General features: G+C 43.1%; 1 protein-coding gene across 1 annotated transcript in view; it reads right to left on the reverse strand.

Moving 5' to 3' along the window:
- TBCK (TBC1 domain containing kinase) overlaps positions 1-18,451 on the reverse strand; it is a 446,663-nt gene that overhangs the window by 404,308 nt on the left and 23,904 nt on the right. The window contains exon 3 of the mRNA XM_077476674.1: positions 7,020-7,092. Coding sequence (XP_077332800.1) covers positions 7,020-7,092 — 73 coding nt within the window. The remainder of the gene's footprint in view (positions 1-7,019; positions 7,093-18,451) is intronic.

Consider the following 18,451-nt stretch of genomic DNA (forward strand, 5'->3'; position numbering starts at 1 on the left):
ATAGGGGGTATGCAAAGCCAAGAGATTGAAAAACACGGTCATCCGGAGATAGTTCCTGAAATTGTCAGAATTATTCTCCTGGAGCTCCCGCAGCAAAAGCCACAAGACAGAATTGGTCACGATTAAGTAACCAATTCTTGGTCAATGAACTCCTCCTCCCCGTTCATGGACTGGACTTGGGTCAAAGCAAGAACTCCAACACCAAGCCCAACAACAGCACGAACTCTATGATGAGGACGTAACCGCAATGTGGCTAGAAAACGGTCGGCTGCTCAGAACAAACTGACAGAACGCACTGAAAATCAGAAAGAACCTGAGAAGAACGAGCTGAAAAATCAGAAACGAGCAGACAAGAACGCACTGAAAAACAGAAGTGAACTATAAATAGAATGCACTGAAAGATAGGAACTGACAACTGAAGAACAGATACGAACCCACAAGCACCAACTGAAAAGCGTAAACGAACTGAAAAGCATGCATCGTCTCTCACCAAACTTCTACTAACACGAGATAAACATGAGATTAGCAGGAGCCCAAAGGGTGGCGCACTGGCTGTTGAACTTCCTTTTTATCTGCTTGTCATACGTGTTGTACGTCACCGCGTTCTCACGTTCGGAATTGTTGGCCAACATTTGTGTAACCGTGTGTATGCAAGACAAATTTGAGCCAACAATCTTCGAACAAAAATCCATGGTTTTCTTGGCAGAAAGTCCAAACGTGTGTACGGGGCATTAAGGCGCATGCATTTGACAAAATTAATCAAGATTGTCAATGGAAAAATGGACATGGTACTCAAATGAAAAGTTTTTAAAATTTAGTTGAGTCGGTGAAAGCACCAGTGAATGCTCAGATGAACAATTAGGATCCTTTTGGCCGAACACTGAAATTAACAGGTGTAGGTCCAGCTTTACTCTGTGATATATATAATTCTTAATGGAGAGGAAAAAAACCTTTAACTAAGAAGTTCAGCTTTTCATTCTCTAACAATTTAGGTGACAGAACATATACATTTATTTTAAAACACTACTTTAATGTTGAAACCAGTAAATGTAGCATATTCAAAGAAAAAAAAGAAAAAAAAAATCACACAAGAAGTGAACAATTTGTCAGTCTGTATAAGCAACATTTAGCTAGACTTAAGAAGACATCCCCTGCTGGGTTTGAACGGATGAAGGATACAGGTGCATAAGGCCGTTTTGTTCTCATTTTTGCTTTTGGCGGTTGCTGCATGAATTAATCTCAGAAGCAGATGAGCCTCTGCTTTATGATTTTCTAAATGGAATAAACATTCTGCAATTGAAATAACATGCCCCTCAAAATGCTGTTGCCAGCTCACAGCACTGTGAATCGATCAGGAAGATCAGAAGAAAAATAATCACTGTGTAACATTTTGTGAGGTATTTCATGTATCTTCACACTTCAACTATAAAAAGGTGCTATAAGGCAAACATGAAAGTCATGGCAAAGATAAGCAAATTTCATTAAAGTGGTTCTAAAGCCTAAACACTTTTTACCTTAATGCATTCCTTGCATTAAGTTAAAAAAATGCTTAGGTAATAGAATTGCCCCCTCGCCCCCTATACTTACCAGAGTCCTTAATCGATCCAGAGCTGTGCCCATCTGTAGTGGCTCCCCCACAGGCAGCACAGCTTGGGATCGAGCCCACAACAAAAAGAGGAGGTGGAAGGAGTTCCAGAAGGGGACCCGAGAAAAGGTGGTTCAGGGGCCGCTCTGCGTAATTCCATTGCACAGAGCAAGTACGCATGTTTGTTATTTAAAAAGTTAAAAATAAAAAAATTGATTATACGAGTCACTTTAATTTAAAGGTGCACTCCAGTTAACATTTAAAAAGAATTTTAATAATAAATATACTTGAGACGAGGATAGCTGGGACCGCATTTACGTGTACATCCATAAGGGCTCCCTTAATGTCAATATCCAGGAAAAGCTTAAGCTTAAAGGGGTTGTAAAGGTTCATGTTTTTTTTTTTTTTTTTAAAACACCTGCCAATGACGCCCCCCCCCCATTTACTTACCTGAGTCCGTTAACCTGCTGTGCACTTCCCCCAGTGTCCTCTTTTCCACGGAGACTGGCTGTTGATTGGATAGATAGGATAGATTGATAGCAGCTCAGCCATTGACTCACACTGCTGTCAATCACATCCAAAGACATGGCCACTGGGGGGTGAAACCGAGTCATACACTCTGTGTCTATGGACACAGCATGTATGACAGGGAGTGTGCCTGCAAGCTAACCCCTTCGAGATAGAGTTTTCCTGAGGGGGATTAGATATTGTGGGGGAGGAGCCGAGACAGCGGCCGAGGGACCCCAGAACAGGAGGATCGGGGTCACTCTGTGCAAAACGAACTGCACAGTGGAGGCAAGTATAACATGTTTGTTATTTTTTTTTTTTTTTTTAAACCCATACAACCCCGTTTAGACTCGTTGGTACAAAACACTGGATCCGCTTCACAAATTTGCCCCAGCAGTCTGAGATCGTTGCTGGAGATGCAACAAGGAGATAGGCACTTTTCTTCACATTTGGTGCCCATGGATCCAGCCCTTTTGGCGTAAGGTGCATGACACAATGACTGCAATCTCTTCACTCCCGCTAGAATTTTTGCCAGCACAGTACCTCCTTCACTTCTCAACCGTACCCCAAAAAAAAGGTACTATAAATTGGTAACCATGATTAATGCCATTAGACTTGTATATTGCTAAGTTGGTGATATGCAGCCCCCCCCCCCCCCCCCTTCAAGGAAGGAGTGGGTCTCTCGCATTAAACGCATAGCAGAGAGGGAGGAACTGAACTATACCACTCAGGACAAAATATCCACTTTCTCGAATATTTGGGAACTGTGGATGAAATTTTTAAATTCTCAGTTATGTCAGGATTTGATGCAGGTTGATGTCTGAACTAGTTTACTGGCGTAAAAACTTATCAGATGTTGACATCCTAATGTACTGCACATACGCACTGGAATCAGATGGTAGCTGGGTTGGGAGCATCAAATTGTACAGAATGTCTTGGGATGCTGATGCCTTAAGAGCCCTAAAAAACAGCCCCACACCATAACTCCCCTCCACCAAATGATTTGGACCAGTGCACAAAGCAAGGTCCATAAAGACATGGATGAGTGAGTTTGGGGTGAAGTAACTTAACTAACCTGACCTCAACCCAATAGAGCACCTTTGAAATGAATTAGAGTGGAGACTGCGAGCCAGGCCTTCTCGTCCAACATTAGCTTCTGACCTCACAAATGCGCTTCTGGAAAAATGGTCAAACATTCCCATAGAGGCACTCCTAAACCATAAGGACAGCCTTCCCAGAAGAGTTGAATCTGTTATAGCTGCAAAGGGTGGGCCAACTCAACGTTGAACCCTACGGACTAAGACTGGGATGCCATTAAAGTTCATGTGCATTTAAAGGCAGGTGTCTCAATACTTTTGACAATAAAGTGTATATTGTTACAGCTTGAATAATTAGTGTAAATTGACCAAGGACTTTTACAGTTGTTATTATGGAGCCAGACATAAATTTTCTTTCCCACAAAAAGTAGAACATTAATAGTAGACTTCTGTTTTGTCTACCTTTGAGCCAGTACTGCTAGAATTAATAAAGTGAGTTTGAAATTAAATGAACTTGCCATTTCAGCCTAAGGTATTAAATGTTTAAATATAGAATACACCTTGCAAATTTCTGCCTGTTTTGGGATATGGATGATATTAGGTCACACTACCCAAATGTGATATACCACAAATAAGTGCATTTGACAAACCACTGGCTGCTGACATTTCTTGAAGACTCCAGTAGTCAAGCTCTCTGTCATAGTCTTTAGTTCTGTTATGGTCCACTTTGAAATTTTGTATGCTTCGGTCTACCATGAAATGTTCTAACACCTCTTCTTTTATTCACCAAAATATAAAACAAACAGAAGATCCCTCCTGTTTTCAGGCGGCATTGAGGATCTTAATGGAAACTGCTGTCTGGACACTCAGAAGAGAAGAATAGACACAGATCAGTGATGCAGATTTTCCATGGAATAACAGCGGTTATGCCAGGAACAGAAACAGTTTATTGTATGGCTTGCAGTATATAAAAATTGTGCTAGGGCCTCACCAATACATACACTTATCAGATAAGGAGAGGGACTGAAAGCAAAGATGGACTGGATTAAGGTAAAGGTGACTTTAAACAAATTTAAAATGTAGGGTCCCCCTGCATAGGCTTAGAATTACAAATGCATCATTGTTTTTTTTTCTGAATGTGCATATATATCCTTCTCATTGTATGGGGTGGGTTAGCCTGATGGAGGCGGGGCATCAGAAACATGTTGCTGCCCGCCCCCCCCCCCCCACCTGTTCTACCAGCCTGTGGACAAAATGACAGTGGCGTGTGTTAGCGCTCTGGACGCTCCTGGCGTGTGCTATTGCGGCTACTCTCCAGTCCATTGAGACCACTGCACCATTCTACCAGCCCTGTGTGCAGTATACAGCATTTTTAAATGTAAGTGTTTTCAGAATAAACTACGGTTTATGTTTGACATATACTGATCTATTGTTTACATGTCTTGAGCCATATCCATCGAGGAGCTGCCAGGGACTGTACATCTTTTCTCCTATGAAGATTACCACCCTCCTGCATATGTCTTCTATGGATTTTAAATGTCTATTTGTCTGCCAGTGGAGTGCTCACTCACCTGCTAATTTAGTGCATGATTTGGGTTCTCCTCGTTCCCCCTCCCCCCACCCCCCAAGACCTCCTGCTCTCTAATTCCCTTGTCACCTCCTCCCATACTCACCTCCAGAACTTTTCCTGAGCCTCTCCCATCCTATGAAACTCCCTGACCCTATCTGTCCGACTATTTCCTACTCTGTAGGACTATTAAGGTTGCAGCTGATTGCTCAAATCAGTCACTTGCCCCGAGACTCACATGTGCTGTTGGTCAGGGATGGAGGCTGAAATCTGGTATCTACTTTAAGCACTCACAGAAATTGGGAGGTATGTTTGCATGGTGGCACAGTTTTGCTATGATAGAAAACAAGGTATTGATTTTTCTTTTTACTATACACAGGATAAATTTCCTCCAGTCCAGTGGGAGCAGCCTTGTAATTGCTTGGGGACTAAATTGCAGAAATAATAAGGATAGTAGTCCACCTAGAAAGCTAAAAACAACTGGATGCTTTGCCTAGTATCTTAAAAAAAAAAAAAAGGAAGGAATCTGCAAATGTCAATGTTAATCTACTGACAAACACAAACGCAGTGCATTTGCCTGCACCAGATCAAATGGTACAGAAGTATCAGGAGATCCTGTTTCAGTGCATTTCCAAAAGAAGAGCATGCACTACCTTTGGTGTGGTGCAGTGTGATATTAGCCCATTTATTTCAATAGGCCGTCACTGCACTGCACCCAAATCGCACAGGAACACGAGTGCATTCCTGTGCGATACCTGGTGTGAACTGGCCCTAAAGTGGACAAGACACCAGATATTTTGCCGCCATTTTGTTTAGGCCTCATGTACACTGCTGCTGATAAACGGACGTTTAGGAGCAGTTGGGCATTTTTTTCAACTGCTCCTGAACTCTCTTCTATGTTATCTTATCAGTACATGTACACAGGATCGTTTACTGTCGTTTCTAGGCAGTTGAGTTTAGAGGCTTTTTTTGGAACCCCAAAAAAAAGCGTTCAGAAGCTGTGTTTAGAGGCATTTCAAGTGCCAAACGTGGCTAAATGCAGCTACCCAGGTTTAGGCACGTTTTTGTCTAGAAATGTTTTTAAAGGGAAACATTTTATTTATTACTTTAGAGCCTGGAAAATGCTAAAAACACACCAAAAACTCAATTATCACTGCTTGCAAGCTTGGTATACCATGTGATATTCCCCTCATCAGCCAATTATGCTATACAATACACGACTTGCATTACTTGATGTTGAAGTTGAGAGTCACCAACAGACATTCCTCTGGTGGCATGCTTTTCCTCATGTTGTTAGCCAATACAAGCTAGACGGGGTCTAACCTTTTCCAAGAAAATGTCAAAGGTGGCAATTCACATGCGTGTAAAATAAAATAAAAATTGTCTGGGTAATTACGCAGCTGAACATAGATATTAGAAAGTATCCTGTGGACATGCGTTGAGCCATCAATGGATGTGTCCAGTAGCGACGAACTCTGGTCCTCTCATGTAATTTTCTACATCTTTGGAGCCTCAGCAAAAGCAACATCAGGAGCATTTCCTCACACATGCTCATCATGGGATTCATGTTAACAAACCAACCAAAAAATAACAGCTAGGTACAAGCACACTGCTTTCTCAGCTGCTACTCACACTGTTCTCTCACAGAATGGCTGAAATAGTTAATAAATACTTGTTTAGTGCTTTCTAATCATTAGGGTCTCCTGAAGTTATCTTTAGTAATCGGGGCTAAATGCCGCTATACGCTGCTAAACGCGGCTTGTAAATGCTACTAAACACACGTTTTTAAACATGGATGACTAGCTGTGATGTTCCAGCGTTCAGGAGCGGTTGAGAAACGTCCAGTGTACATGAAGCCTAAGAATCATCTTCCTAGATTGAGATGCTGGCTCAGATATGAGATTTAAAACCTGGTTTCCTGGGCAGTTCTTGCCTGGGTTCACAAATGTAACAGGCCAGCTCCTGCTGTAGATTCTTGCATTGAGATTGGCTACAAAGTTATAGTTGCAGCCTGATCACTGGGAAAGAAAATACATCCCCTTGCCTGTAGCAGACTGAGTAGAGGTCAGGGGGCTGCTTTATAATGATAAAAGGAAAAGCCTTCATAAAATAAATAACAATAAATAATACTTTTGCTGTAAAAAGTGAAATATAAAGTATTTATTCATGAGGACTAGAATAATACTAAAAGGTCGTACCCACATACAAAAAAAAAAAAAAAATTTAAAATATCACTAACTAAAATCCAGACAGGAAATCTTAAAAAAAAATATATATATATATATATATATATATATATATATGCCGTATAGAGAGACATTACCTTACAGGCTTCCTGCCCCTTAGCAGATCTTCAAGACTTTTTTCAGAATGCTCAGCGACCACAACCAGTCTCTCTGTGTAGAAAAAGTATAGAACATAGAATATTATAAATAAACAAATACAAATAGAATAAATAGCACATAATTAACATCCATACATTTTGTTACTATGCTGAATAAAGTTTTAAAATATAGTAGTACACCGTATTCATGCATTTAATCCTTGCAGTGTGGTGAGGGGTGCAGCCCATGACAAGGGTACTTTTAGTTTTTTGTTGCGCATAGAGTTGTATTTTAAAGGGGATGGGTTATGGGGAACCTAGAATTTAGCTTTAAATGTTCAGGCCTGCTTGGCTTGAAATTGAAATTTGTAACAACTCTAAGTAAGGATAGATTGACAGAAAGTAGACAAACAAAAACAGGATTTTTAAAACAGCTTACCCGTAAAATCCTTTTCTTTGAAGTACATCAGGGGACACCGAGCTATAGTAGTTACTATGTGTGTTATAGACCACCTTCAGGTAATGGACACTGGCACGCCCTAAGACAAGAAGTGCACTCCCTATATAACCCCTCCCACTACTGGGAGTACCTCAGTTTTGTAGCCAAGCAATATACATGTATACCAAAGAAGGAAAGGACCTCTGTACTGTGTCCTCTGACATACTTCAAAGAGAAGGATTTTTACAGGTAAGCCGTTTTAAAAATCCTGTTTTCTTTTCATACATCAAGGGACACAGAGCCATAGTAGTTACTATGTAGGATATCCCATAGCAATGGCAATTGAAGGGAGGGAGACACAAAAAAAAAGGTAGGGCATTAAGAGGCTATACTGCAGCCTGCAGTACACTACACCTAAAAGCAAGATCCTCAAGACCTTTTACATCAATTTGATAGAATCTGGCAAATGTATGGACTGAATACCAAGTTGCAGCCTTGCAGATCTGAGCCATAGAGGCCTGGTGATGCACCTTCCAAGAGGCACTAACAGCCCTGGTGGAGTGTGCTTTAACATGAAAAGGAGGAATTTTCTTATTTAGACCATAAGCTTGAGCAATCACTTGACGAATCCATTTGGAAATAGTAGATTTTGATGCTGCCTGTCCTCTTTTAGGACCTTCTGGCAGTACAAACAAAACATCTGTTTTGCGAATCTGAGCGGTTTCCTTTAAATAGACCTTAACTGCTCTCATTACATCAAGGGAATGTAGTGCCTTCTCTTCCCTAGATCGAGGCTCTGGGAAAAAAAAAGAAGTCAGAATAATATCCTGGTTCAAATGAAAACCTGTCAGCATCTTCGGTAGGAATTCAGGATGAGGCCGCAATACCACCTTATCTTTATGCATGATCAAATATGGCTTTTTACAAGACAGAGCCGCCAATTCCTGGCAGAGGATATAGCAACCAAAAAGATTATTTATTTTTCTCGTCAAAAGAACCAAGGGAATTTCCCATATAGGCTCAAAAGGCTGTTTCTGTAAAGCAGACAAGACTAAATTCAAATCCCAAGGATTTAGGGGTGCCTGACAGGGGGATTAATCCGTGCTACCCCCTAAATAAAACTACGTACCAGAGAGAGAGAAGCAAGAGGCCGTTGAAAGAATACCGATAAGGCCAAGACCTGGCCCTTGATAGTACTCAAGGCCAGCTTCATTTCCAATCCCATTTGCAAGAATTCAAGGATCCCACCTATGACACACTTCCTGGGGTACCAACCCTGGATCCACACCAGGAAACATATGCCTTCCAGACTCTATAGTAAATGACTCTGGAGGCCAGCCTCCTAGCATTAACCAAAGTAGACACTACTGAAGGGGATAACCCACGGTCCTTTAGAATGTGGGTTTCAATAGCCAAACCATTAATTTTAGCGTTTGTAAGGAAGGATGGAATACCGGACCTTGTGTGAGAAGGTCTGGCCACAGAGGCAGGGTCCAAGGGACCCCTACGGCCATCATTTATGATCTCGGCAAACCAAGATCTTCTGGGCCACCAGAATCTCCTCTTTCCGTTCCTGCGGAGAAGGCGTGGAAGCAGCAGAACCGGAGGAAACGCATAGATCAGTGAAAACTGATCCCATGGAAAGACAAAGGCGTCTGTTCCACACGCTAGCGGATCCCTCATCCTTGACACAAAGTTATCAACCTTGTTGTTGAATCTGAACGCGAACAGATCCACATCCAGAACACCCCTTCTTTGACATATCGACAGAAAGATGTCGGGGTAAAGGCACCATTCTCCTGTAAAAAACTGTTGGCGACTTAAGTATTTCGCCTGCCAAATTTCTATCCCTGGAATGAAAATCGCTGATAGGTAAGGAATGTTGCTTTCTGCCCAAGCTAGAACGATTCACCTCTTTTTGGGCTTCACGACTTCTCGTACCCCCCTGGTGATTGATGTAGGCCACAGCCGTGGTATTGTCGGATTGAATCCTGACGGGACAATTCCGTAGTCTGACCGTCCAGGACTCTAGGGCCAGACGTATTGCCCGAATTTCTAGTTGATGGACAAGGTCCTTTCTGACTTGGATCACTTCCCCTGAACAGAAGCTTCTTCTAGGACTGCTCCCCAGCCTAGAAGGCTGGTATCCATTGTTACCACTTTCCAGGATACTGGTAGAAAGGATTTCCCCTTTTGAAGGTTGCTGGATATCAACCACCAATTGAGGCTCGGACGCACCTCCGTGGATAAGTGTATTGGAAAGTCCAAAGCCTGGAGCTTCTTGTTCTGGGCCGACAGAATGGTGTTTTGTAGCAGTCTTGAATGAAACTGTGCATAAGGGACAGCCTTGGATGAGGCCACCATCTTTCCTAACAGTTGAATCAGTTCCTTTATGAAGCTGACTCTTGCCTGGGGTAAGAATGCCTTCTTTTGAATGGTATCTATGACCAGCCCCAAGTACTATAATCTCTTTGATGGTTTTACGGAGTATTTTCTAGGTTGAGAATCCAGCCCAGGAATTCCAGGTAGCTTACAGCTGAGATTAAACTTTGGTTTAGACCGGAGTCTGATTGATCTACTAAAAGCAGATCATCTAGATAGGCTAGGACAGTTATACCCCGAGCCCTTAACCTGGCTAAAAGAGGTGCCAGGATCTTTGTGAACACACGTGGTGCGGTGGCTAGACCGAATGGCAGAGCCACAAACTGAAAATTACGATTTTCTACCTCAAAGGGTAGACATTTTTGATGAGCGGGAAATATTGGCACGTGGAGATATGCATTCTTGATTTTGATCGATGCCAAAAATTTCCCTCCTTGCAAAATGGAGACAACCGGTCGGATTGACTCCATGCGAAAGGACCGGATATTTAAGTGCCGGTTCAGATCTTTGGAATCTAAAATGGGTCTTACCTCCCCGTTCGGTTTTGGAACTGTGAAAAGGTTTGAATAAAACCCTGAACCCTGTTCCTCTGTGGGAACCCTCGGAAACTCTAGTTTGTAACCTAGAGAAATTGATAAGGCCACCCATCTGTCTTGATATTGTTCCTGCCAGATCTTTGAAAATTGCAGAAGCCTTCCCTCCACCTGAGTGAGCGGGGTCGCCCCATCATAAGGAGGCTTTAGTATTTTGTTTTGCGGGCTTTCTGCCCCAAGTCCTCTTTTGACGGTGGAGGCCGTGGAGATTTCCTAGAAGCAGATGCTCCTGGCACTGGAGAAGATGCACGCTTAAAGGAGAAATGCTTAAAACTTTTTTACTGGTAAAAGATCCCTTAGAAACCTTTGAGGAGTTCCTTGTTCCCCTTCCACTCATAGCCTCATGCACAAAGCAGAGACACTACCAGAAGGAACGCATACACTGCTAGGCTATAGTCCAGGAAAATAGTGCTGGTATTAATACCCAGCCTGAAGCAGTAACAGTGTGTCAAAAGGAAATGCCTGTGTCACCAAACCTGAAATAATGCCACCACTTTACTCTTGTGTCCCTCCACAGCCAGCAGCAGCACACAGTGTGCTTTTAAAAGCTTCCTCCGCGTGCACCTGGTGTTCGAGAACGCTGTTAGCCCCACCCCCCCACGTTGCCTACGGCTCCACCCACAATTTAAAAAAAGACGGGTTTTCCCACACGAGCGACAGACTACAGGTACCCTCGGACCTAGAGCGAGCATGGCGGGGGGGGTTACAAAAGCCGCCAAGTGGCCGCTGCGTTTTCCGTTTTTTTTTTTCGTTTTGTTCTTTAAAAAAATGGCTGGACTTTCCGCCGGAACGAATTCTGACGGGCTTTGACGGAGTTCCGCTGAAATGGACTTGCCTACACACAATCACACCAAAGTCCGATCATTTAACGTGATGATGTACGACGGGACTAGAAAAAGGAAGTTCCATAGCCAGTAGCCAATAGCTGCCCTTGCATCGTTGTTGATCCGTTGGACCTGCATACAGACGAGCGGTTTTCTCGATAGGAACTGGTTCCAGCAGAAAGATTTGAAACATGTTCTATTCCTAAAGTCCGTCAGATTTTTTGACAGAAAAGGTCCTATGAAGCCCACACATGATCAAATTGTCCGATGGATTCGTGTCAAAGGGTCTGGTCGTGTGTACACGGCATTAGAAAGCTCTTTTGATCTTGGTATGATGGCACCACCATACATCTGTATCAAAGAGAACCCCCGACCCTAAGATATTGGTGTTAAGGGCCAATTCACACTATATATTGAGCTGCCGCAGTGCTTTACTGATGCGACAGCTCTAGGTTTCTGGCTGCCCTAGGGGGCAGTGTGGTGCGCGATGCAGTTCACTGCACCGTCTTTTTTGTTTTGTAAATGCTTTATTTGAAGTGTGCAAAACAAACTTTATTCACTAAATGTCTGCATTTTAGTGCAGCGCTAGGCTGTGTTGCAGTGTGAATGGGACACATAGGAAACAATCGTTTACTGTGTGTCCCTGCAGTGACAGACGTTTTACCATGTGGTAAAACGTCTGTCACTGCACATAGTGTGAACTGGCCCTAAAACAAGACCGATTCCACCTGCAACTCCCTGAGGAGGTTCTAATCATTGGCACCTAATCTGAACACTCGATTCTAATTTCATGGATTTGAAGGTGTGGTAAATGTAGTAGAGTACTTATTTTTTACTTTTTTTTTATATCACAAAACTGCAGTTTTGAGCATTTAGATCAGCCTTTAAGTTTTAACACAGAAGAACCCTTAAAGTAACGTCCTGCTCTCAGGAACCCCTGCTAAAATGTACTATATCTACAACTCATGATACATTAGTGTGATGCTCAGTGAGAAGAATGCTCCTTACACTTGTGGTCATTGGAAATAAATTACCCCCATACAGATCACTAAAAAGATAAAATGGTGTCAGTGGAACATATCTGAGAGGTAAAAATTGCTCACTGTCTAAGGAACCCCTAGCAACCTCTGCAGGAACCCTTTGGTTCTATTGAACCCTGGTTGGGAAACCCTGATTTAGATGATGAAAACAAATCAATGTCAATTGTATGTGTTATTTGTTCAAGTATATCACCTTTGTCTGCAGGCACTATTAAAATCAAGATCTAATGTTTGTCTATTGAAATATGTCACATGACTGTAGAAGTGGTCATACATTTGTTTCCATCTTAGATCTATAGGTCAAATTACAAGCAGCTTGTTGGTGATGTACATATATTTTATGGTTCTATTATATCATGTCCCAAATACTATATAAGCATAGTATCTAGCACAGTGAAAAATTTCAGTCTGCTCCATCAAAAAAAAAAATAAAAAAAAAAAGCGTAGGCTAGTCATGTAGGGTTGGTTGGATTTGGAAAATATATGCTCCAATTAAACATTTTACTGGATGCATTCGACCGGATTCGTCTCCCAGAGAGGAGGAATTCACATCAGCTTTGGCCAATGTGCTCTGTCTACAGCCTGACAACTGTATGTAATGGCCCAGACACAGTAATGTTTAAAAGGTCCCTGTTGCCCTAGAAAACATTGAGAATTTCTCAGCACATAGTTTTACGAGAGTAAAGAAAAAGCAGTTTTTATAATCTGTACATATCCATGTGTTACTTCTGACCTTGTTATGAGTTCTACAAGTGGCATTGTCATGTCAAAGCTCATTTAAAAAAAAAAAAAAGGGAGCATAACTTTGTGGAAAGCTGACATTTATATTGGAACACTGCACACAGGTTTCACAAGCGAAAGTGGCAGATTATATGCCAGGCTAGATTTTCATTTACTTGGTTCAGGTGACCGGAGTAAATAGGAATAGGTAAGGCTGGTCATACCATTCCATCAAAGAAAGAAGAAAATAGCCTAATTGTTCCACGTCCCAATTCAGTTTACACTGAGTTAAAGCCAAGCAAGGTTTTCACATGGTAATTGCTTAAAATGGTGCTTTATGCTGGCGACATGTCACCCGAGACCTAATGGAGAAAGTGGCTACTTTCTGCCTTGGCAAAATTCACAGACTGCAAAACTGACCAAGAAGAAAATTAGAGACTAATGTATTTATATTCAGCTCAACCATATAAAATAATGCTCTGTGGTTTCCTGTAGGTCAATAGACTGATCTTTTTCCTGCCTGCCAACATCCTGAAAATAAAACTAAAATTAGCACACCACCACTAGCATACCAGTGCAACAAATGTGTGTATATATTATATACACACACACACACACACACACACATATATATATATATATATATATTTTAGCATTGCTGATAAATGATTTCTTCATTGAACAAAACTGCCATTCTGATATATTTATCCAAGTAACAGGACAGCCTTAAAGTGTTAGTAATCCATCCTCTTCAATGACACCCCAGTGATTCTCCTAGCGGATCTCTCACATCAAACACTGGCGATGAGGACAGCATTGCAAACCAATCACACAGCTTTTGCAAGCCAACCAGATGAAATACCAATGGCGATTCCCCTTCCTCCAACGGGTACACCAGGGCAAAACCACCATCTTTTGCACCCTGGGGGATCTGCCTTCCTTCCTCAGCATGTTGGAGCTCCCGCAGGTTTCTCTCCCAGCATGGCCGTTCACATCTACTACTCCAGGCCTACCTTTTGTGCCTCAATGGCAGAAGCAGAGCCCCAAACGCAACTCCAAGCCTATGTCTCAACAGGATCCCAAAGATTGAATGTTGCCTAGCCGAATAACCTAATGGCGCGTACACACGATCGGAATTCCGGTCAGAAAAAGACAGATGAGAGCTTTTCATCGGAAAATGCGACCGCCTGTATGCTGCATCAGAATTTAGCTGTCTGAATTTCCGCCAGCCAAAAATTGATAGAAAGTTTTTCCGTCTGGAAAATTGAGAACATGCTATCGGTAATTCCGATCGTGTGTATGCAATTCCGACACGCCAAAAATCACGCATGCTCAGATTCAACTACGAGACAGAAGCTATTGGCTACTGAACTTCCTTTTTCTAGTCCCGTCGTATGTGTTGTACGTCACCACGTTATAAACGATCGGAATTTGATGTGACTGTGTGTAGGCAAGACAGCTTGAGCCGAATTCCGTTGGGAAAACCAACAGAGCTTTTTCCAACGAGAATTTCGATTGTGTGTACACGGCATTACTGTCTCCCTATTGTAGGACCCGACCCTGTGTTTTCACAGGGCACCTACAGGCACGAGCCTTACCCAGCCTGTTTTCCACACATACCACTAATCTGTTTTTTGATACCTATACTTGAGCTATCTTTTCTCCCATTGTTTGCCTTTTTTTTCCCTTTATTTATCAAGGTACATTCGTCCTCTGACCTGGACTGTTCCCCATGTCTCATATTTTTAATTTTTCATAATTTAATTTTTTTTTTATCTCTTTTCCCATTTACACTCGCTCCACACAGGTTAATCATGTTGCTTTACTCATTACATATGTGTGTTTTTGTTCCACTACTGTTTTGCACCTATGCCTGTTATGTTGTGCTCACCCATAACCTTCTCATTTGTCTCTTAATACATGAAGTTTCCTCTAATATGTGCATAACCATTACCATACGTTAATAGTATAATTTTGTACTATCGTGTTTCTTAGTTCTAAATGTTCTTTGTTTCCCCATGGAGCTAGGGATCGGGGGGCTGACCTGCCCTGTGAGTTCCCCACGCATCCCCCCTTAGAGGGTTTTTTCTCAGTGCCATCATGGGCACAGTGTGGTACACTACAGTGTGCCACTATGTAAGTTTTTTTTTATCCCTTACTCCTTGATCTCTGGTGCCATCTACTGGCCTTTTTAGTTGCTGCTACATTTTTTCTATGCTAAATTTGCTGGTCCCCCTTCTCCATTGATCCCCGAGTGCATTTACTATATCACTCCTTCCTACCATTTTAGGGTCTGGAGACGGGGACTAAGACCACGCCCACTGTTTGTTTGTTTAAGGTCCCATTGACCTACGTTAGTCCTTTCTTTTTCTTTATTCGCTCTTCCTTTTTTCACCCCCTCTCTTCTCTATTCTCCCCTCTCTCTCCTCCTTTTTGCCTCCCCAGGCCCTGGTTTTTCTGCCAAAAACTGCTGACTGATTAAGATACCTGACTTTCTGTCCCCCCCATCCCCCACCCATATGGATACCTTATGGCGAATGACTGCCCGATTGCCTAAGCGTCCTTTAAATGCAAGGGGTTCAACGTACCGGAGAAGTGGAGTCAGATCCTGCATCACTTCCACAAAATGCGCTCCAATATCCTCCTATTGCAGGAAATCGCATAAGCTCAATACCCGCACTACGTAATAGATACTACCAGCAATGGTACCACAGTACTAACTCTCATGCCAAATCTAAGGGGGTGTCCATTGGCTTTCATAAATCTTTTAACCCCGAGATCTTAGACTCCCTTATTGACGTTGCTGGTCGCTTCCCTTTTCTCAAGCTGAAACTAAACATTTTTCACAGTGGTCAACATATACATTCCTAATGTGGATCAGGCTGGGTTCCGCTCATCTGTTCTCACCAGACTATACTCCTTTGGGGGCCCTTGCTTTCTCATTGGCGGAGATCTCAATGTTGCCCTGTCCCCGTCTGCAGACACATCTCCGGGTAAGTCCTCTGTTCTTTTCTCCACACTAACATGCATCAAGTGTCTGATACATTATTCCCATCTGGTGGATGTATGGCATGTCCAGTATCCCACAGAGAAGGACTACAGCCATTATTCTGCAGCACACAACTCATATAGCAGACTCAATCACTTTCTGATCTCACAATCTCTACTAGACTCCCCCGTCCAAGCATCTATAGGCCACATACTCTGGTCCAACCACGCTCCGGTCTATTTGACCCTGGCTCGCCCTCCAACATCTGGTGTGGTTGCACGCTGGAGGCTCAATTACAACCTGTTATGGGATTCAGTCTGTGTAGCCGATCGCTACAGGACCATTTGGCACTTTGTATCCAATTATTCCTCAGACACCACCTCCCCCCTTGCTCTTACAGCATGGCTCTCGTCAAACGCATAAGGGCTGATGACATCCGCTGCCTCCTTTCGACTATTGCGGAACTCGAACCTCGCCATAAATAAGACTTGGACCCGGTCGTACTTGTTCAATCAGTTAACGCCCGAAGGGACTTACTCCAACTACTAGACTCACGCTCTTTGATAGCTCGGGATAGGGCGCACAATCACCATTACTTCTTGGCCAACAAATGCAGCAAACACCTGGCGTGGATCCTTCACCCAAGACCGTCCCAAAACTCCATCCCTTTCATCACCCAACCCAACCAAGACGTTAAACACAAAAGGCATTTCTTTCTCCTTCAGAGAATACTACTCCCAACTCTACAACCTGTCACCTACAGAACCATGCTCCCAGACCACCTCCTCTAGTGACAAAATGAGAGACTACATAATGGAGACAGCGTTACCCACTGTTGACGCTCTAGACTAGGCAAATTCCCTGGCCCAGATGATTATACCCACCGATCCTACAAAGCCTTTGCCCCGCAACTATCGCCACTTATCACTAAAGCTTTTACCGCCATAGACAACTCTAACCTACCCTCTAAATGTCTGCTATCCGCTAACATCTCTATAATACCTAAACCGGGCAAAGACCCATCCCAATGTAGTAGCTAACGGCCAATATCTTTGCTCAACATAGACCTCAAGCTGTTCGCTAAAGTGTTAGCCAATTGCCTATCCCCCCTACTCCCACAAGTGATCCATAATGACCAGACGGGATTTGTTCCTGGCCGCAAGGCGCAGGACAATTCCACGAAAATGATCCATCTCATCTCTTTTATCCAATGCAAATACTTAAATGCATGCCTTTTGTCCAATAGAGTTGACTGGCGCTTCCTACGGCTCTCACTGGAACAACTTGGGTTGGAAAACATCTTTATCTCTTGGGCGTTGTCCCTATATTCACAACCTTCAGCCTCAGTCCTGGTGAATGGATTTGCCTTGGAGCCGTTTGACATTTTGAATGGCACCCGCAGGGCTGTCCTCTTTCCCCTCTTATTCATTATAGTTATAGAGCACCTAGCCTGTGCCATTCGTCAGAACGCCTCCATCCATGGTATCCAAACATCCTCCTCCCATCATAAGCTGTCCCTCTATGCTGATGACCTCCTGGTTTACATGCAACACCCCCATACATCCCTACCATGCCTTTTCCTGGAATTCCGCCGCTTTGGCTCCTTCAGTAATTTCAAACTTAACATTCTAACTAAACTTTCTAAAAAAGAAGCCCTTGATATCTCCCCCCACCCCCCCAAACAATGACCTTGTTTTGATTAAACTTCTTTCAATGGCAGGAAAAATGTATATCTTAACTAGGGGTTACTATTCCCTTCAACCTTTCCAACCCATTTACTTTGAATTACATTCCCCTTCTCTCCCACAAACGGAAGGATCTGGAAGAGTGAGTCTGGCAGATCAACACCCTTAAAATGGACATACTACCCAAACTTCTATACCTCTTCCAAATGATCCCTATTATGATTCCCAAATCTTTTTTCACCTCCCTACATTCCATCGGCATCAGATTTATGTGGAACCAGGGATTACCCAGAGTAAAACACAAGCTGTTCACACTCCCCAAGCTACAAGGTGGGATGGGTCTACCGGACTATGAGACCTACTATAAAGCCCCACATAAGGCACGCATATTGGAATGGTTCCCCCGTCCCTTCCTAAAGGCTTCAGTTACGATAGAGCAGAACTTAGCTCCTGTGGACCTCCGAGCTCTTCTCTTGTGATATCGCAACGACCTGGCCCTCCTACACGCTTCCTCACTACTCACACTTGCCTCTCTCAGACTCTGGTACCACAGAGGTCTATATTCCAATTTGTCCTCAGACTACACCCCATTGTCTTCTGTTTGAAAACCCTGCTTTCCCCCAGGGCATGGGAGTGACCACTTTGGGATCCTTCAAGCACTCCGACTGGCCCCAAGCACATTCCTTTGTACACCCACAGCACAGGACACCATCTGCGTCGGCGGGACCTCGCAACTGGCTCACCACCCTACACCTATACA

Source organism: Lithobates pipiens, unplaced genomic scaffold, assembly GCF_037356315.1.
Source record: "Lithobates pipiens isolate NorthernLeopardFrog02 unplaced genomic scaffold, aLitPip1_a1.2 Scaffold_13, whole genome shotgun sequence".
Lineage (NCBI taxonomy): Eukaryota > Metazoa > Chordata > Amphibia > Anura > Ranidae > Lithobates > Lithobates pipiens.